Source organism: Bacillus rossius, chromosome 10, assembly GCF_032445375.1.
Source record: "Bacillus rossius redtenbacheri isolate Brsri chromosome 10, Brsri_v3, whole genome shotgun sequence".
In the NCBI taxonomy this organism is placed as follows: Eukaryota; Metazoa; Arthropoda; class Insecta; order Phasmatodea; family Bacillidae; genus Bacillus; species Bacillus rossius.
In genome coordinates, this window is record NC_086337.1 from 7,256,326 (window position 1) to 7,278,447 (window position 22,122).

The window sequence follows — 22,122 nt, forward strand, 5'->3', positions numbered from 1 at the left end:
TGTGACGTAAAGGTTAGTTACCACGGCAGTGACATTGTGAATGGATAAAAACAAGTTGCTATTTACTCCTATCTGCCTTACTAATAGTGCCATATTTTTTTCCAGTATTGACCTCAAGGTTTAAAATGGCACAGCACTGTAATCAATATTAATGTTTATCATACTTCATACCACACATATTGTTCATTTAATTAAACTTAATTTTATAGATACTTGAAAAAAGTTTGAGTCATTAATAGGGGGATGACATGAAAGCTCTAATTATTAGGGGGATGGCATGAAAGCTCTAATTATTGGGGGGATGACATGAAAGCTCTAATTATTGGGGGGACAACATGAAAGCTCTAATTATTGGGGGGATGACATTAAAGCTTTAATTATTCGGGGGACGACATGAAAGCCCTGTCCCCCTGGTAGCGGTGCTCCAGCATTCACTCACAGGCGTGCAGTACGCAGACTCGATGTAGAACACCAGGTTCTGGATGAAGGCCACTTCGTCCAGGCTGAACACAATCTGCAGACCTGGAAACAATGGCATACCCGTACCGGTCTTAGCATGGCTCAACACCCAGATGAGAGCAAGCACCATTACCAAGGAATGGAGTTAAATCATGTTTGCCAACACTTTCAAATGCAAAATTTTATTGCTTTCCGGACCTACTCAAAATATTATGTATGATTCAGATGAATTTATCAACTATCAAACATTGTTCCTATTTTGTTTTTAAATACTACACTTGAAACAAATAATAAACCAAAATGAACTATATTAAGATGATTCTTTTCTTTTGAAACTATAAAAATAGAATGCATTTTAAAATTAATTGCATTTAGGCCAAGGAGGAGGTGGGATACTTTAAGAAATGCACGAGAGAGGAGAAGACAGGGAAAGAGTTAAGGAGGAGAAATGGTTGGACAGAGGGAAATAGGAGGCATTTTTCTTTGCTGCCCCAGCCACAGGCTGAAAGCAGGTGGTGATGAAGATGATGAAGAAGTATAAGAAACACAAGATGATGATGAAGATGATGAAGATGATGAAGAAGAAGATGATGAGGAAGAAGAAGAAGATGATGAGGCAGAAGATGATGAAGAAGAAGATGAAGAAGAAGAAGATGATGATGATGAAGATGATGAAGGTGAAGATGATGATGATGATGAAGATGATGATGAAGATGAAGAAGATGAAGATGAAGATGAAGATGAAGATGAAGATGAAGATGATGATGATGATGATGATGACAATTTTTTTCCAATTCCCTGTTAAAATGCACATTTATTATGACTTTTAAATTGAAATTCATCAGTAGGGTAAAGTAGAAACTCTAAGGGCAATACAGTAATTCATAGTACATCTTGATAATACTCATAATTATACACATACCTCAAATTATTAACAAACAAGTCATACACTTATGTTCAATATCAATATCAGTGTTTAATACAATAGTGATTTATGTTTATTTTATTTTTTATTAATCAAGAGTTCACTATGGGTTTCTTTTTAATTTTTTATTATATTTTTATATTTATCAATGAAGCATACATTGTATTGTAAAAATATACTGCTTATGACAAAACGTGCGAAAAGGAAAGTTGCACTTAATATGGCAAAAAACTGCAACTGCAGTCAAGTTGTTGGCAGATGTAGTAAAATTAACTTTGCATAATATGATCACGATAATGATAGAAGATAGGAGAATTCACAATTATATAAGGAACAAATAAAAAGATTACTCAGGCTAGAATGGAAGTCAGTATTGTAACCAACTCGTGTCTTACATATTTCTATAAGTACTTAAATGCAAAAGCTTGGAAGCACTGAGCAAAAGTTGGGAGCGAGCCCTAATACCATAGCATCTCCCAGAGGTGACACGAGTGGAAACAAGATGAATTTAGAGCACTCACTGGAGAACAGGTTGAGTGTTTGAGGATCGACAAGGCAAAAAAATCTTAAAGACTACGGTGTTAGTTTATAAGCATATTCATTTTATTGTTGACATAGGATTATATATATTAGATCCAATTATTTCTCCTTTTTTTTGTTACACAGGAATTTCTATTATTACAATACAGTCTTATTTTAAACTTGTTTATACCTCATTTTAATATAATTGAAATAGTGTGATTACGAAGTTACTCTCTCGTTAAGTTACCAAATGTTGCAACTTATCCTAGCCCGGCCGGGGATCCAATGGAAGTTAACATACATTATAAAAAGTAGGATACAATATCAAATTTTAACCATACCAACTTCACTTGTACCCTTATAATAAATTATTTCTTAAATTACATTATTATTTAATCATTTTGAGGCTGCTGTCATTTACAATTTTGTTGTAACAAAACAATGTTATTGTCCTTAACAGTGATTACAGACTAATTTCATAGTCCTGTTGGCTGGCGCATGTCGTCAAGAAGGAGAACAATGGTGGCCGAGAAGAAAGAGAAGCCCGCTGCAGGGTCGCTGGTAGCAAGGGTTGCATCGGTAGTTGAATTTGGAACTCGGGAGACGCCCGGGGTGGTACTTAAACCCACATCGTGGGTTGCCGCTCGCAGATTAATCCATGCAGGAAATGTAACACGACCGCGGGTGTCGAGCAAAACTACGATGCACTTCCGGCACTACCGAATACTGCTTAAAATCAATAATGATAATACAATATTTCGGGAACACTCCCGGGTCACAAGCGACTACATACTAAGTAGCCAACTGAAGAGATCACTCGAAACAAAATCTAACTAGCGAAATAATTCGCGGACGACGTTCCAGGACACGATCTGGGCTCGGTCGAGACAGAAGGACGACTTCATCTCATCATGGGAAGCGCAGTACATTAAAATACCGAAAGGCGCCTGGGGGCTGGTACCCCGTCAGTTAGGGGCCTATGCATCAACCGGGGGAAGGGGGGTATGTGTGTATTGCAGGTGGACGGCAGTCAAGGGGCAACTCGTAAAGGGGTGTAAGAGGCTGGGACGGGGGGGCACTCTCGTGGCGAGTTACGGAACTAAGTGCAGTTGGTTGCCGAGGCCGCCACGAGAGATCGCGGTGGAGGCACTGCACATAAGCTAGGACCAAAGGGGCGACACTGGCGCTCCGAGACGAGAGGCTGGGGAAGTAGATGGGTTCGTGGTCGAGGCATAGGTCGCAGAGAGCGCGAATGTGCCGCGCTCAGGCAGGTAAAGACAGAACTAAGATATGAACATTAGTTCACGATACCACCGAGAGGTGCCGTTTGTGGTATAGCTGCGAAAGGGAAGACCTTGGTAGGAGCACTTCTCGGAACAGGGTGGATGGTGTAGGGGAGGGGGGGGGCGGTTATGCACAGTCAGTGGGAAAGAGGGGCTCCGGCCCGAGGCTACGTGCCTGGCCGGGGTGTAACTTGGGCCGAGAGGCCTGACCTAACTCGCTTACCGCAGCTGAGTCTCAGGTCGGAAGCCGACCCTGAGAAGCTTGCCGAAGCACATAACAAAACGTGAGTTCGTGACAGAATGGATCAGGAGGTACTAGATAACACGCCCGGGCGTATTCTGGCCGGTGGGAACTAAAGTCTGTCCAGCAGAGTCGGCTGGACACAGTTATCCTGTGCTGAGGGAGCCTGGGAAAGGACTGCCAGCAGCTTGGCAAAGTTTAAATGGGAGTGAGCCTTAGAAGGAAAAAGTTTAAATATGACAAATATTTAGGAGAAACAAAGTAAATTTAAATTGAAGCAAAAGGTTTTGGAAATGCTAATCCAAGGGAATTTTTTGGCACAGTATTTATTTATTTATAATTGTTTACATGCCCACCAACAGTTGTTAAACTTTTGTGGTGAGCTCAACCCATATAAACAGGTACACAGTTGAGGCAGTTAAAGTAATAGTGGTGTAAGTCAGGTTTTTTTAAATATTGAGATAATGGCATACCTGTGTTCTCCGCATTATATTCTATAAGATGGGTAAGTGGCGTAAGTCATAACTTTTACTGTAGGCCCATAGATAGTAGCACTTGTTTGAATGTCAAGGGAATGTATTGTTTAGGTTTTAGAATAGTGGTGCAAGTCAGACTTGCACTACTTTTCCTCCTCTTTGGACAGCGTAGTCAGAGAGGAATGTTCATAGTGTAAACATTACAATGGCTGATGAAGGTATTATTGGCAATGTAAGTGACGATGACAGTGAGCCTAGTATTTTAGCACATTCAGAAACTGAAGAATGGGAACCATCATGTTCAGATGATGCTGGTAAGTGTAAATATTAATGAAAGTAATATTGATTGTTATTGAAAACATAAACTAACCTACAAAGTAGCATGAAACCTACAGTACTTTTTATTTTTGTTTTGTATTTTTAGTTTTGCCGTGACTTTGGCTAATATGTACTTTTAATTTATTACCATCATTTAACTCTTAAGATAGATAACCTATAAGAGACAAATTATTTATGGAACACATGAATTCAAATGGAAATAGGCTAGTGCTATGGTAGGTTGTATTGGGAGAAATTAATTGTACTTTTGCTCTAATGGAATTGTGGATATTTTTCAGGAAGTGAAGAGGGGGAAGGAGGCAAGCAGGCATTAGAAAGGAAAGGAAGTGCTTCACACAAGGAAAGGGAAACTCCAAAACAAACTAGAAAAAGACGAAAATATGAAAATAAAAAAGAAACCCGAAAAAGGCTTAGAAATTCAGGCTGTGAGTATAACACTAAAAAAGGTAAAGTGATTATAGGCAAGACATTTAAAAACGATGACTTTTTATGTAGACAGAAATGTTTTCAAAAGATAACACAAGAAAAACGAAAGTATGCTTATGAATCGTTTTGGAATTTAGGTTCATTTACTGCACAAAATGCTTTCTTATGTGGGTTAGTAAAACAGATCATACCTCAAAAGAAGCATCCCAGGAACCATTCACGATCTGGAAAGTCTGTAAGTAATAAGTTTTCTATTCAAAGTCAAGGACAAACATTTCTTGTGTGTAAAACATACTTTCTGCAGACTTTCCAAATATCTGATGGCCATATGAACTTCAAAATGGGGAACAACCAGGATCTGATAACCGAGGCCACGCAGTGTCTGCCAACAAAATATCTGATAATAGAATGGCCTTTGTGCAAGAACACATACAAAGTTTCCCTAGCTACCAGTCGCATTACAGCAGGACAAAAAATCCCAACCGCAAATACCTATCTTCTGACCTTAATGTAAGTACCTTGTACACGCTGTATAAAGAGTCCTGCGAAGAGAAAAATGTAATTCCTGTTTCTATTGATATTTATCGTAGGACCTTCAACATGGAATATAATTTGCATTCTCATGCGCCACACACAGACACCTGCAAACGATGTGATTCATACATTATACGGAAAGGTACTCTGACAGACGAAACGGAAATAAAAAAGCTGGAAGTTGAGCATGAAGTACACGTTCGCAGAGCAGAGCATGCTCGGACATCGATGAAGAGTGATACGGAAAAGGCAATGAATGATCCTTCACTGTACGTGTTCACATTTGAACTAGAAAAAGCTCTTGCGTTCCCTAAACTCAGTACGTCTATAGCCTATTACAAACGTAATATGTACGTGTACAACTTACGTGTACAACTTAGGCTGCCATGAGCTAACAACTGGCAATGCATTTATGTATTGTTGGGATGAAGTACATGCATCCCGAGGTTCGCAGGAATTAAGTTTCTGTGTAATTAAGCACATTGAAACATGTGCATCTGATGCGAAACACATTGTCATATACAGTGATTCATGTACAGGCCGAAATCGCAACTGGAATTTTTTCTTATCGATTTTAAAGTTAGTTGGTAGTGACACCAACAAGATTGAGAATCTCGACCATAAATTTATGGTCAGCGGCCACTCATACTTACCCAATGACACAGACTTTGGGTCAGTTGAGAACTATTCCAAAGGCAAGCATATTTATGTGCCAGAAGATTGGTACTCAGCGATTCTAAAATCACGAAGAAAGAAACCCTTCCATGTCACTAAATGGCTAGAGAAGATTTAAGAGTGCGGCCACCCTTGTGAAAGCCATTACAAAAAGAAAAAAAAATATGGATAATGATGATGTGTCGTGGTTACGAATTCAGTGGATTCGATGCCAACGTAATAAGACTTTCACTTTATTTTACAAAGAGACTCTTGATGAAGAAATGTGTTTCTCGGCTATCAGTATACTCCCAAGCAAACAGAAAGGTAGGCCAAGTCTTTTGCAAAACATTGGTCAAAACTGCCTGTACAGCGGACCTAAACTAGTAAGTGTACATACAAAAGAAAAAAGACACGAGTGACTTGCTACCATTCATCCCACCAATACCCCATACGTACTTCAAGAATCTTGCAGTAAAAGCAACAGTCACTGAAGATGCAGGACCTCCGACGGACGAGGATGAAAGTGATGACTAAACGTATCACTAAAACAACAAAGTAGAAGCAGTGCAGGCACTGCTCAGCATTCCTTCCCCTCCTTTCCCCTCCCCAATCCTCCTTTCCCCTTCCTCTCCAACTTCCCCTTTCTACCCCCCTCTTCCTCCCTTCCCCGCCGCGCCACCAGCGCATTCTGACGTGTGTTGTTCCCGGCCTATATACCCCGGCACCCAGGCTTATTTGCCGCAGTCTATCGGTCGTCTGACTCGAAGGCTGTCACTTGGGCTGGCTTCGCGTTGTGGTATATACTCGGCTGTGAAACTTAGCTTCTGTAATTAGTATAATCTCTTATTCTTGCTTGCGCGTTGTGGCCGCGCTTTCACCTTTGCATTTATGCCATGATTTGTAATGTCTGTAAGCCATCTTGGACCCTTCAGGTCATTGCTTGATTTAGTTCTTTGCCTTAGTTTCTTTTGCTCACGCCGAGTACTACCTGTAGCTTGTGTAATATTGTTTTTCTGCCACGATGGCTTTGGACACTTCTTGTGCGTCATAATGGTAATTGTAATTGTAATTGTAATCTATTTCTTTCTTGCTGTTGCTTTCAGCCTAGTGACCCATATTATTCGTGCTACGTCAAACGCGTCGCCAGTAGGCCCACTTAATCTCAACATTATTTTAACCTGTATGAATGATTCCCGCCGGAATGCACGAAGAATGCATAGTTATTGCTAGTAAACGACTTATATATATATATATATATATATATATATATGTTTTGTCTCTATATTTTTATAAATAAATTGTTTTGTTATTTTGCATACTTTTGACTTTATTTCTTGCAGCATCAGCATACCATTGCCGTCCGTCTTACTGCAAAGACCCCTTGTTGTTTTTCTTCGTTTTCAGTTGTGACCCCCTGTCGCGGCTACAACTTGTGCGCTACTCTGCTTCGGCAGTGGTTTTGCTGCGTTTTACTTGTTTTCTTTCATGACCATGAGCAGCTCGGGAGTCAGTTATATCTATCGGCTTCACCGCGACGAGCTGATACGGTATCTCGAGGAGAACCAGCTGCCTGCCGCAGCGAGCAACACCGTGGCTGACATGCGTGCCCGGCTCGTTCAATTCATACGCGAGGTCAGTGACGTCTCGTCTGGTGTTCCGACGGCGCAGCCCACACTGGAAGTAAGTCCGGCTCCCGATAACTCCTTTTCTCAAAAATTGTTTTTCTCTGTTCTCAAATCCCTTCCTGTGTTGAGTGGTAGTGAGCTTAGGCCTATTCTAGATTTTTTTCTACAGGCTGAGCACCTCGCTAAATTGAATTTGGTGTCAGCTGGCACCTTTAAGAAAGCTCTGCTTAGTAAGTGTACTGGCGAGTAAGTGTCTAGATTAACAGAGGCTATCGTACAGAAGGTAGATTTTCATACTTTTAAGACGTCGGTTCTTCGTGCTGTGTGTCCGCCCCGCGTCATGGACGCGTGTAAGCGCGATTTGATTTTCAGGTTTCAGCGTCCTAATGAGTCAGTCACTCAGTACATTGATGAGGTTGTTTCCTATGCCGATGTTTTGGAAATTGACATCGCTGAGCCTGAGTTAGTACAGCTTATTTTAGGCAACTTTGCGCCCCATGTGCTCACCCACTGTGGTATGTTAGCTCCACCTACCACCTTTGATGCTTTGCGTGCTTGGGGTAGTGAGGTAGAGGCGCGGTTATTAGCAGTGTCTAAATACGAGGCTGAGTTCTCGCCTCCCGCTAGGTCTACGTCCGTGTCACGTGTTCGTGACGGAATTTCACAGCTTACAGGTTACTTCAGACTTTCGTGGCAGTGACGCACATGATGCTGACGCTCGTGCTTTACGCACGCATGAAGATAATAGTCGTCAGCATTCCCTTTTTGTGCCTCGCCTTCATGACAGCTCACGTGCGTGGCGACGCCACCACGTAGATTTGACAGCGGGTCGTGTGCGCGCTTCCCCGCCGGCGGCGCGGCTGGTGTAATTCCTCCCAGTGGCCGCCCATCTACCCCGCCTCTTGACACTACCCAGCCGCGTCGGCGTTTGACTGGCGGCACTGTTGCCACTTCTGCGCAGCAAGTACAGGGTGCTCCAACATTCACTCGCGCTCGCTGCGCAAACTGTTGCGTGTTTGGACATATGACTGAGGACTGTGATCAGGCACGCATTGATGTTAACACACATAGCTGTTTTTCTTGTAGGGGATTGGGTCATTACCGGAGTAATTGTCCGGGAAACGGCCATTGACAAGACGGAAAAGAGGTCGTTTCTGTAGCTTCTATAGGAAAGCCTCTAACTCTGTTTCTCTGAATTTCTTGCCCGTGTGTATTCACGAGCGTTTCTTTTCGGCTGTTGTTTATACCGGTGCTACATGCTCGGCTATTAGTGAGACATTTCTCCAGACCTTAATTGAAACATTTCCTAAATTTTCTTTTCGTGTATTTTCTGAAAACCAGATTTATATTTGTGGCGAATGGCGAGTGCCTTCGCGCAAATACGTTCGTGGTTATTCACTTTAAGATTAAACATTTTTCCTGGAATTGGAAGTTTCTTGTTGTTCCTGGTCTTTCACCTAATTTTATTTTGGGTTTAGATTTTTTGAGCAAGACTTGCTGCGTCCTGGATGTGGGCCAGCGTGAGCTCCGGTTTGACTTAGCCCCTTCTGTGAAAGTTCCTTTACGATCGCAGCCAAGTAATTCTGTTATTTGGAGTGCCGCGATGCTAATAGCATTGCTCAAGGGCAGGCTATTGCTGACCTAGTTCACGCCTTTTCCGATGTTATCACCTCTAAATTAGGACGTTGTGATATTTTGCCCTACAAATTCTATTTAAAGGATGAAGTTCCTGTCGACGCTAAATATCTCAAGGTTTCTCCCCCTAAACTTCAGGCCATGCGTGACATCGTGGATAAGCTCTTAGCCGCTGGTGTAATTTCACCTTCTACATCTGATTTTGGCACTCCTACATTTTTAGTGCGTAAAAAAGACAGTGAGCTGGCGTATGGTGCATAATTACATTCCTTTGAACCATAAAATTGCTAAAGACGATGTTTATCCGCTCCCTACTGTCGAGTCTGCCCTTCAGCATCTAGGTAAGGCTAGAAATTTTTCGGTTATTGACTTGAATCAAAGTTTTCACCAGTGCCTGCTAGATCCTAGTTGCCGCAGGTATACTGCATTTTCAACTCCTTTTGGCCATTTTGAATTTAATTGTGTGCCTATGGGTGTTAGTTTTGGCAGTCAGGCTATGAGCCGGATCCTGGATCATGTTCTATCTGATCTTAAGTATGATTATGTGTTTAATTATGTTGATGACATCATTGTTTACAGTAACACCTTTGAGGATCACATCACTCACCTGACTGAAGTCCTTTCTCGTTTACGAGGGGCCAATCTCACTGTTAACCCCAAGAAGGTAACATTAGGAAAAACATCTGTTAAATTTTTTAGGATATGTTATTTCACAAGGTACCCTCCTGATGGATCCTGACAAGATCACCCCTATCATCCAGTTTCCTAGGCCTGTAAATTTAAAGGGAGTTCAGCGCTTCTTTGGTATGTTAGGTTATTTTTCCAGATTCATTAATAATTTTGCTTCCTTATCTGCTCCCTTAAATATCTTACGTAAGAAGGATTCAGTTTTTGAGTGGGGCCCCGAACAAGAGAAATCTTTTCAGGCGCTGAAGTCTTGTATGGCTTCACCCCCAGTGCTCATTCTACCCAATTTTAGTAAACGGTTTGCCGTTCAGGTTGATGCCTCGCACAATGCGCTTGGAGCCATCCTAGGACACCTTGAGGAAGGCCAGATTAGGCCTATTGCTTATGCTAGTTGCTCGCTATCGGAGTCTGAGCAGCGATTAGGCGTCTATGAGAAGGAGGCCTTGGCTTGCCTGTTCCGCCTAGAAAAATTCGAAAGTTATCTTGATGCTCGGGAGTTTGATTTATTTACCAATAACCGAGCCCTTAGTTGGCTCTTTAATCATCCTCATCAGCTGGGTAACCTGGGTCATTGGATTTTGAGGTTATCACGATTTCAGTTTGTCATCCATCACATTCCAGGCAAAGATAATGTTATAGCTGACTCTCTCTCTCGCATGTTTTGCACCGATGAATTCGAGCCTTTGGAACCCCGCTCTTCTGATGCTACTAAATTTATCACTGCTTTTAAATTTTTTCCTGAATCCTACTTTAATATCAAGGAATGTCAGAATCAGGACCCCCTCTGCCAGCAGGTACTTAGAGATCTTCATGATAAGAAGGCTGTTCTCTATGTTGAGGAGAGTGGCATGTTGTATTTTACAGGAACTTCTGGCAGTGCCCGAAAAGGCTGTTGTTCCAGCTGTCTTGATGCCTATGGTGTTAACCTATTTTTATGCATCTCTCCTAGGTGGTCATCTAGGAATAGATAAAACTTTTCACAGAATTTCAGCGCACCTGTTTTGGCCCGAGCTTCAGGCTGATGTTCGGAGCTTTGTTCGATCTTGTCTCGACTGCCAGATTTATAAGCCGCCGCATAATTCTAAGGTGGGTTTGTATGCTGCTGATCCTCCTGTAGCGCCCTGGCATGTCTTACATATAGATATTTTTGGTCCTCTGACCTGTTCTAAGAAGGGTAATGTACCGTATTTGCTCGCGTAATGGCCCCGTCCGCGTATACGCCCCCCCTCCTTTTTTTGTAAACATTTTTGAGAAAAAATTTAAAAACATGTTTTTCTGGGTTTATCTGAGGGCAGGGCAGCTTGGGATGCATCAAACAGCAAGCCATGTATTGTGAGCGGCAGTGATACAGAGATTGGTATTATAGTTTGTCCGTGTTCAGTAGGACCGTCGTCAGACGTAAGCAGTTAGTCCTATCTCAAACGACATAAAGATAAAGAAAGCTGGACTCGCGGGCTTCTGTTGATGTGCAGTGTTGTTGGAGTAGATGAGGGGAGGAAGAGGGGAAGTGAAGGAGGAAGGGAAGTGGGTGGAGCAGGTACCTACACTCCTTTGTCTGGTTGGCTGGCTAGCTGGCAGGAGAGAGGTTAAGCCACGCCTCTGCCCCTCCCCCCCGCCAGAGCGCTGCCCCTCCTTCCCCGGACTAGCTGCCTCTCTCTCCCTCCTGCTGCATCGCTGCCTCCCCCACCCTCCCTCATTAGAACAAAGACGCACGACTTGCCAGTCGTTCCGCCAGCTGTTTCATTTAATCAAAATTTAATTGGCGTTTAAATAAGTTGTGGCGGTATTTCATTCTGCTTTTATTAAATGTTAGTTTTTCATATCTGAAAAAAAGAAAAATCTATTTTTTCCTCAAAATTCGCGTATAGGCCACCTCCCCTTTTTTGGAGTTGAAAATTTGGAAAAAAAGAAAAACGGGGGCCTTTACGCGAGTAAATACGGTATGTTTGCTTGTTGTTTTGGATATTTTTACAAAATTTGTTATTTTATTACCTCTTAGAAACATGAAAGCTGCTACTATCGTTTAGGCACTTAAGGAACAGGTTTTCAAGTTGTTTGGTCCTCCATGTATGATCGTTTCTGACAATGCTCCGTATTTTCAGTCTACTATCTATAAGAATTTTCTTTTTGAATGGGCCGTTAAACCTATTTATAGTTCAGCTTATTTTCCGCAGGGCAACATGGTAGAGCGCCAAAATAAGGTTCTTAAAAGCATCCTGATTTCCTTCTACGGGTCTGATCAGACTCTTTGGGATTCAGATCTGGAGTATATTAATGTCAGACTTAATTCGGCTCTTCATTCAGCTACTGGTTTTCCACCCTCAATCCCGTTCTTAGTCCGTGAGCTTACTATTCCCTTACTGAACCAGTGGGGCTTGCTGTCATTCGACACCAGCCTGGACGCCCAGGCATTGGTACGTGTACTCGACACGGTTTCCTGTAACATTCATAAGGCCCGTAAGGCCGTTTCTGACAATTATAATAAGGCTAGAGCACCTCATGATTATAATATTGGGGATTTAGTCCTTTGCAGAGCGTTTAAATTGCCTAAGTTGGCTGATCAATTGAATGTGAAGTTACTTCCTCCTTATGAGGGACCATATTGTATCGACAAGTTTTTGGGTGCGAAGACCCTTTTGTTAAGGTGCTGTAGGAGCAAATTTAAATTTCGAAAGGCTCATGTAACCCAGGTAAAACCTTTCGTTAAATAGTTGTTTATGGGTTTGTTGTAAGTTGTTTGCAGTATTATATCTTTGTTGTTGTACCTATTGGCCTGTTGTTAATGTTTCTGTTCCTAGGAACTTGTGTTTGAAATTTGTATTTGCAGTTTGTATTTGTTGGATTTGTGCGTGGTGTTGCAGCTCCTTTTCTTTTTGTTTAGTTTGGCGTGCCATCCTTTTTTCCCTGTTACCCTTGCTTGCTGTGCCCGACTTCCGCCAGCGATCTTCAGCATCACCTCACCGAGAGACATCTCCGTGGGACCTTCCGTTCGTCGCCTCCTCCCTACTGGTGGTACCTGCCTATGAGAGCCCATCTTGCTACTGCCCATCGTCCTACCATGAGCTTGCCTGGCGGCTTTCTCGTCGTGTGGAGGCTCGATGCTGTCTCGCCGCTTCTGGGTCTTGGAGAGCGGCCATGTTGATTCCGGCTGAGTGCTTCCCGCACTGCCGTGAGTCCATGGCTGCCCCTAGCCCTTGCTTGACGGGCCCTGGACATCGTAGCTGACCCCTTCGTCAGCCTGCTAAGGCACTGTGATGTGGTGCTTCCTGCTGGAGTCCCCTCCCATGCCTGGGTGGTTGCGACTCGCAGGACCGCCCTGCTCGGAGCCCTTGTTCTGGGCTGAACACCAACTTCATATCTGAACTTTTTACTCCGTACTCCATATCAGCCGCTGGCTGTCGTCTACTGCAAGACCTGCGTAGCATGCGACTACGTCCGAAGCCATCTTGTTGATCGCCGCGGCGATCCTGAAGCTTGCTGTTTGATGCTGTCACCAGTCTCCAATTTCAACGTCATAAACTTTCTTCATCGTGTGGATCTTCTGGCTCTCCGGGCACGGACACTTTAAGGAGGGGGGTTGAAGCAGTGCGGGCACTGCTAAGCATTCCTTTCCCTCCACTCCACTCCCCTCTCCCCTTTACACCTTCTTCTCCAACTTCCCATTCCTACCCCCCCCTCTTCCTCCCTTCCCCGCCGCGCCACCAGCGCATTCTGACGTGTGTTGTTCCCGGCCTATATAACCAGACACCCAGGCTTATTTGCCGCAGTCTATCGGTCGTCTGACTCGAAGGCTGTCACTTGGGCTGGCTTCGCGTAGTGGTATGTACTCGGCTGTGAAACTTAGCTTCTGTAATTAGTATGATCTCTTATTCTTGCTTGCGCGTTGTGGCCGCGCTTTCACCTTTGCATTTTTGCCATGATTTGTAATGTCTGTAAGCCATCTTGGACCCTTCAGGTCATTGCTTGATTTAGTTCTTTGCCTTAGTTTCTTTTGCTCATGCCGAGTACTACCTGTAGCTCTTGTAATATGGTTTTTCTGCGGTTGTATATGGGCACGCCACGATGGCTTTGGACACTTCTTGTCAAGCCGCGTCGTAATGGTAATTGTAATTGTAATTTATTTCTTTTTTGCTGTTGCTTACAGCCTAGTGACCCATATTATTCGTGTTACGTCAAACGCGTCGCCAGTAGGCCCACTTAATCTCAACATTATTTTAACCTGTATGAATGATTAGCGCGGGAATGCACGAAGAATGTGTGCCGTGTATTAAGTATTTAGGCACGTTTTATTTAAAAATTTTGTAATCTGAAATATTTTGGAAATATTATTTTTTTTTCTCTCATCTTATTTTCTTTACGGCCAGGCCCTCAGCCTCTGTTCTCAGAGGCGAGCTGATTTTCTTTCCCAGCCTCATGCTAGGCTAGCATTCTGGCTAATATTTCCCCCGCCTTCAGTCACGCCTCAAGCCTGTAATATCATTTCTCTTCGTGACCCTAACTGCAAAGGCAAGCCTGTAGCTTGCAGGCGACCAGTTCGCAGAGACGAGCTGAGATTCGCCTTTTTCATCACGTCGTAGAGTTATATTCGCCCCTTGTAGCCACGACGGGGCGTAGTTTCCCATCAGCGTTGCATTTTACCCCACCTCCCCCCCTTCTCAGTTCCAAGTAAGACCAATGACCGGTCGTAACCCCCTGGACACCGGTGACCGTTTCCAAGGTCTCTTCGCAAAACGAGTGCGCCAAAACTGATCACAAGCACTTCCTAGCGGCCAAGTCGCGAACTTCTCCGCTTGCCTGCCCGCTAGGGCGCCAGAGAGCAGCACCTGCTTTGCCTTGAGTTATATGGACGCCCGGCGCGAGTCGATTCTTTTCAACTCAGCCACCTCCGACAGAGTTCTCTACGGTCGCCCAGTGTGGCCAACTTCAAGACTCCTGCTAGAGTTTTTTCTCCGCCCGCGTTCGGGCAAGTTCGGTATTTTTCGGCGGGCCAGACACCCCCCCCCCCCTTCCACCTGTTAGATCCGGGGGGCACCTTTTAATTACGAGACGCCTTTTCCCGCGAGACAGATCAACTCGCGTCGCGGCTGCAGACAGTCCTCCATCGAGTATCGGCGAATCGGGTAGATTTCGTCCGACCGTTAACGAATATGTAGTCGCCTTGTATAAGGGATGCTATCCCTCAAGTCCATTTTAGTAGATTAGTCTGTCTGCATAGTTTAGTTATTTGCCTTAGAAATTTTTCTCTTTGAAATTTAATATTATGAAGAAATCATCCGCGTCCTGCCGCGCAATTCGCGAGCTCCCGAGCCTGGCTGACTCCACGACTGCAGCGTGCTGGGCAACTCCCCTGTTTTGGTGAGTGATAATTCGCGTACCCTCCTTTTTCCCTTTAAATTTTTTTTCCGGGCATTTTCTGCCCCATAGACTGTCTGTATACCAGTTCTAATCAGTTTTGATTTGGACTGTTGCAGACAGGGTTCGATGACCGGGAGAGATTGATGCTCTCATCTCGTGGCCTCCCCCCCCTTCCCTGTTCCGTGGGAAGAAACATTAGAAGAAACTTTTCTACCACCCGAAGTGATTGTTTGAAGACCCCGGGTGGTAATGTAATTTCAACATTTTCCCTTTACCTAGCGACGAACTATCTCAGCCGGATGACCAACCCACCAGCGACCAGTGTTTTTCTCAAGAAAATGTAAAACGAATAGAACTAATTATCAATGTGTAATCATCGGATCCATCCACTCATAATGCAAATGTTTATATTTCAAACTAAGAATGTAAATTAGTTTAAGTAAGCGCTGGCCAGCCCCAATTTCGTGTTCCTTTGGTTAATCTTGGAAAATTGCTAAATCTTTTGTATGTATGTTAAAATAATTGAAACATGATATTCATCAGGGCAAATAAAACAGGGAAACTATAGATCAAGTTAATCGTGTAGTTTTTATTTTATTGATTATAACGATCCCCCAACTTCCCCTTTGCTTGTTACAGGAAGTTCCTAAATTGTGTTTGTTCCCACCTCGTGTCGCCTCTGGTAAATCATTTCATTTAACGTATTTTTTTTCCAGCTTGTTTCCAAGGCTCTTTTAATTAATTCCAAATAATTCTATTTTGAGGCACGAGGGGTGTTACAACTTGGTAGCAGAGCGTGGTTTCCTTGGTCTATAGGCATACCTGAAAAATATAAGCATACCTAAACTAAAATTAAAAGTACAAAAAATTTTTTTAAATTAATTTTTGATAATAATAATTTTGTAATAATATTGTAAACTGATCGCTGGTACACCCCCTAGTTATAACGAGTTAAATTTTTAAAATTTATATTGAGTTTTAAATTCCCGTGCGGACTTAGGTAGCGCGTAGCGCGCAAGACGTCTTCCAGCCAGCCAGCTGACATTCCCCCCCCCCCATCGCGCGTCCCCGGACGTGACAGGCACAAGGTCACAGACACCCCTCCCCCCCTTTTCTCCTCGCCCGACGGCCGAGGGCAGTGGCGTCTGTTGACAGCTGTAATCTTGCCACGCGTGCGTGATAGCACGTCGCCTACATCCCCCCCCCCCCCCCCGTGTTCACGCAGGTCCCAGAGGTCGCTTACCTCTGAGAGCGACGCCGACAGGCGTACCAACTCATTCGTCTGCCGGCAAAAATAGTTAACTTTCTGTATTCTGGGCACATACTTCCGACCCGTCGGAGCAACTACGATATTATTAAGCTAAGCTAAGTTAAATTAAGAGTGTCTTGTGTAGAATTTAATGTACTGTTTCAACCATAGTTTGTTTCAACCATAGTTTGTTGGTTGGCCAATCAACGTAAATTTTTGTATATATTTTGCTGTCCTCGTAAGACTGGACCAAGCTCCACCTACGAAAGGGACACAATGCTCACGCCGGAGTATCTCCGCCGTGACGAGCTGGAGTACGAACTCCGATTTCGACATCACGTCGCCGGGCATTGATTTCGACATTCACACCATCTCATTTTCCATCTGCGACTGTCATGGCGACTGGTACTCACCCGAGCCCCAATGTCACCTTCGCCTATCCTATGCATTCGCTCCCAGCTCATCCTGTTTACATGCCCCAACCCATATACCTACCACAACCAGCCCCTGTGCACCCTGGTGGCAGGATAGAATCACAACTTCCTTACCCCAGCCCCGCCACCACATACCTGCCATTGGGCTTGCAGGTATACCAACTTCAAAACCAAACTCAACCTCCGCCAGTCACACCTCACGCCGCTAATCTAGCACCGAACCCAGTACCTGTGGTTCCTACCTTCAATCAGACAACTGGAGGTAGTTTTTACGCCAAGATACCTAATCCCGTTGAAAGACTGCTGGCCAATTTTAAGGAAACCACAGGGTTGGAGCCCAGGAGCCTAATCGACTTCCTAAAGAACTTGTTCAAAATTAAACAAAAGGCAAACCTTCCAGACAGGGAACTCCTAGAAGTTATTTTCCCCTTTACACAAACACCCTTGAGCGAGCGAGTGACGCTCGCCATTGAACAAAATTATTCTTTTGGCCAATTTCATGAGGACATTCTAAATTATTTTATTCCAGCCCGTTTGATGACCAACATCAGGTTGGAATGGTACAACAGGCTACAACAAAGAAATGAAGCCTTGTCTAATTACATAGCAGACATCAAACTAGCCGCTCAAATTCTTCGGTTGCGAGTATCTGAGAGTGAGATAGTCTCAAACATCCTAGATGGAATTAACCCGCAGGAACGATCACGGGCAGTTTTTCAGGCCCGACCACAAAATTTTGCCGAGCTTGATCGCTTGTGCATCTCCAACACAAATGTAGAATACGCAGACCATCAGCGAAATAGAGAAGCTAATGTCTACGCCCACAACAATACCAGAGTAACAGAAAATAAACAGCAGTATTATAACAAAAATTCGCAACACAAAAACAGCAATGAACAAGTCGCTAAGGCTCAAAATAAAGATGAACGGATACCTGTCTGCAGGTACTGCAAAAGACCCGGGCACTACATTGAACAGTGTCGCGCAAAAAACTATCGCCCAAACTATCAAAATTCGCGTGACTCAAAAAAACGTGTAAATCGCTGGCCAGAAAATTTTTTTTTTTTTTTCTGAACCAGCCACCCAAACAACCATTAGGAATTTTTCCCTTCACCAAGGCCCTAATAAAAATTACGAACAAAAAGTGCAACAAAACACAGCTTCCCCACACAGAGGAAAAAACAAAAGAAGAAAACAGAAACAAAGGCGAGCTAAGAAAGACAAAGCTCGTCAAGACAAGCAAACGGAAAATTGTAACACGTTTAGGCCTATGTGCAGACAATGTAATTGTCCGCGAACCACGGACAAAAGAACATGTCATAATATTCTAGCTAATATACCCACAGTTTTGCCCTACGCCAACACAATAATTGGAAAACAAGAAGTTCCAGGCCTAATAGATACTGGATCCGTGCGATCATTCGTGTCAGGTCAGCTATTCAGGAAATTACAACAAGACCGTTTGATTCAAAAGGTAGAGCCAATAAAAATAAAATGTTTTACAGCTGCTGAACAGCCTTTGAAGGTAAATCGTATTGTTTTTGTTAAAGTAAAAATCGATTTGTTTTCTTGGTCTTTCCCATTCTTAGTAGCAGATGATTTGGCCACAGATTTAATTTTTGGTTCCGATTTTATTGCAAAAACAGGCATGATAATTGATTTGAAAGCACGAAGAATTCACTTTAAATTTAACAACCAAGTTTTTGTTTCTTTTGTGTCACCGGACGCAAAATGTCAGAGCAAAGTAAATGCCATTCACACAGAAGCTAAAGGCGATAATAACATTTCACTAACCCATCTTAACCTTGAACAGAAACGAGAAATAGAGAAGTTATGCAGTAACTTTCCCGACGTTTTGAGTGAAAAATTAGGGCGTACCCATCTCACCCAATATGAAATTAAGCTTTTGGACAAAACCCCAGTTAGGTGTCACCCTTACCAATTATTAGGACCTAAAATGCAGATAATGCGGTATCACATACAAAATTTATTAGACAAAGATGTTATCGAACCTTCCACTTCCAGTTTCGCCTCCCCGGCATTTTTAGTACCCAAGGACCAAGGCCAAGGTCACCGCATGGTGGTCGATTTCCGCCGCGTAAATCGGCAAATTGAAGTAGAGATGACGCCATTACCAGACCTAAATTCGGCATGTCACTGGTTCAGTAAAGCCAAATTTTTCAGCGTCTTTGACCTAAATTCGGCCTATCATCAAATACCACTAACACCAGAGTCAAAACACGTCACAAGTTTCTGCGTTCCGTGGAATCTGTATCAATACAAGGTAGTACCCTTTGGCCTAGCCACAGGCGCCCAAGTGTTAACACGCCTTCTAGACCAAATTTTCGGCGACCTGAAATTCAAATTTGTGTTTAATTATCTTGATGACGTTGTTGTTTATTCAGAATCCTTTGAAGAGCATATGGCTCATTTGCAAGAAGTCCTTAAGCGCCTACGTAAATCCGGACTCACTGTTAATACAAAGAAGGTGAAATTTGCAGTGCAGGAAATTTCTTTCCTCGGACACCTGATTTCAAGTCGAGGAGTAACCATTGACCCTAATCGCACACAAGCGATAAAGGATTTCCAACCCCCTAAAGATGCTAAGGGCATTTCCAGGTTTATTGGCATGGCAAATTTTTACGCCAAATTCATACCCAATTTTGCTGAGCATGCAGCACCACTGAATGCTCTACGTAAAAAAAATTCCGTTTTCAATTGGGGTCCAGAACAGGACAAAGCTTTTAATTTTCTAAAACATGCAATAGCTAGCCCTCCAGTACTTAGAATGGCTGATTTCAGTAAACCTTTTATTTTGCAAACCGATGCATCCAGTGTGGCCATTGGGGCCGTGTTGTCACAAGAATTCGATGGCTGCAGGCAACCAATAGCTTTCGCCTCCCGCACCCTAACACACCAGGAGAGGAAAGCCTCCTCGGTATACGAACTTGAGTGCCTTGCCGTAGTTTTCGGCATAGATAAGTTCCGGCCCTATTTGGAACACAAAGAATTTCTGCTGGAAACCGATAATCAGGCCCTTGCTTGGCTTTTGGCTCACCCCAAGCAATTAGGCAAATTAGGACGCTGGATTGTCAAGATTGCTTCTCTGAAATTTCAAATCCAACATATTCGTGGTTCACAGAACATCGTGGCGGATACTCTTTCTCGAATGTTCGAGAATCCTTCCAACTCCGAGATTCAGGAAAACAATCCTATGTCCTGCCACGCATTGTTAACAGATTTTCCTCTAGCATTTTCCGACATACAATCAAATCAAAATTCTGACCCACAATTGTCCGACATAATTAACCAAATAAAATCAGGCTCACCTCCAAAATATTACAAACTTTCAAAAGGCATACTTTACAGAAGGACACAACAAGCAAAAAATTTCAGAATAGCCCTACCTCAGAATCTCAGGGACATGGTTTTTCAATATTACCACTCGTCACCTTTGGGCGCACACTTAGGAATTTTCAAAACAATTGAAAACATTCGCAGGAATTTTATCTGGGACGGAATGCACAAGGATATAACGCAAAGGGTGAAATTGTGCAAATTATGTGCATTGAGTAAGCCTGCGCAGCAGACCCAGTTCGGCTATTTAAGTTCTGACGTGGCCGAAAGGCCCATGCAAAAGCTTTTCATAGATTTTGTGGGACCCTTCCCAAGGTCAAAAGACGGAAATTCGATGCTTCTAGTATGCGTAGATGCATTCTCAAAATTTGTGTGGCTAATCCCTGTTAGAAGAGCCACGGCCGAAATCACCATTCGAGCCCTCCAAAATTATATTTTCAAAATATCCGGAGTACCTTCCATTATTGTTTCCGATAATGCCACAAACTTTAAATCGACTCAGTTCAAAAACATGTGTTTTTCACACGGCATTCAGCACGTGACTACGACTCCCTACTACCCCCAGCCTTCGCATGCGGAGCGTTTCAACCGAAACCTCCGGTCTGCCTTGATAGCATTCCATGCGAACTCGCAGGATAGGTGGGATTCCAATCTCGTGTGGTTGCAAATGGCTTTCAATTCCGCCAGACATGAGAGTCACAAAACAACACCGTTTGAACTCATGTTTACGTACCAGCCCAACACCCCACTCTCTAATCAATGGACGTTAAAAGAGTTACTACCAGACGACCCCAGGAACATTAAGGAAGTCTGGAGTAGAGCTCGTAAAAACCTGAACTTGGCCCACGAGGCAAGCAGGCAAAAATATAACAAAAAACGCTATCCCAATCCCTACAGAGTAGGAGATTTAGTGTTGTGCAGAGCACACACACTCAGCAAGGCGATCGACAAGAGGTCAGCCAAGCTTTCATATCGTTGGAATGGCCCCTGGCAGATCCAGCGATACCTCACGCCAGTCACGGTCGCGTTAGCCGACCCCAGTTCCGGCGAATATCGCGCGCGCGCACACATTTCTCAGTTGAAGAAAGTACACCCCAACCTAAAATGAGGGCACTCTTCACTGTGTTTCTTTCTACAAGGAACAGCGTTCCTACTACGGCATGCCATACTCAACCAACGTGTTGGTATATAACAAAAACCTAGGTAATAATTATAGGTAATATAAAAAATCCATGGTACTAGTTTATAAGAAATTTAGGTTAAGAAGTGTTACATTAAGTTGTCTAGTTTATAGGGGCGCCCCTAATTCAATAAGTTATCTGTAAGTTTTAGCCGTTATTTAGACACGTAAGAATTGTTAGCCATTGTAAGTAGTTTACTACAGTAGATCCTGGTACAGGGTAAGTTTCTGGAACCCAGGTTTTTTGGTGGCTCAAGTGGGCCACCCTGACTCCGTCTTTCAGGGGGGAAGTATGTGCCGTGTATTAAGTATTTAGGCACGTTTTATTTAAAAATTTTGTAATCTGAAATATTTTGGAAATATTATTATTTTTTTTTCTCTCATCTTATTTTCTTTACGGCCAGGCCCTCAGCCTCTGTTCTCAGAGGCGAGCTGATTTTCTTTCCCAGCCTCATGCTAGGCTAGCATTCTGGCTAATATTTCCCCCGCCTTCAGTCACGCCTCAAGCCTGTAATATCATTTCTCTTCGTGACCCTAACTGCAAAGGCAAGCCTGTAGCTTGCAGGCGACCAGTTCGCAGAGACGAGCTGAGATTCGCCTTTTTCATCACGTCGTAGTGTTATATTCGCCCCTTGTAGCCACGACGGGGCGTAGTTTCCCATCAGCGTTGCATTTTACCCCACCTCCCCCCCTTCTCAGTTCCAAGTAAGACCAATGACCGGTCGTAACCCCCTGGAC

At 43.5% G+C, this 22,122-nt stretch overlaps 1 protein-coding gene across 1 annotated transcript in view; it reads right to left on the reverse strand.

Annotated features, from left to right (window-relative positions):
* The window catches only part of LOC134535751 (probable phosphorylase b kinase regulatory subunit alpha), a 582,726-nt gene that overhangs the window by 492,442 nt on the left and 68,162 nt on the right, over nt 1-22,122 (reverse strand). Inside the window, exon 4 of the mRNA XM_063374982.1 lies at nt 440-522. Coding sequence (XP_063231052.1) covers nt 440-522 — 83 coding nt within the window. The remainder of the gene's footprint in view (nt 1-439; nt 523-22,122) is intronic.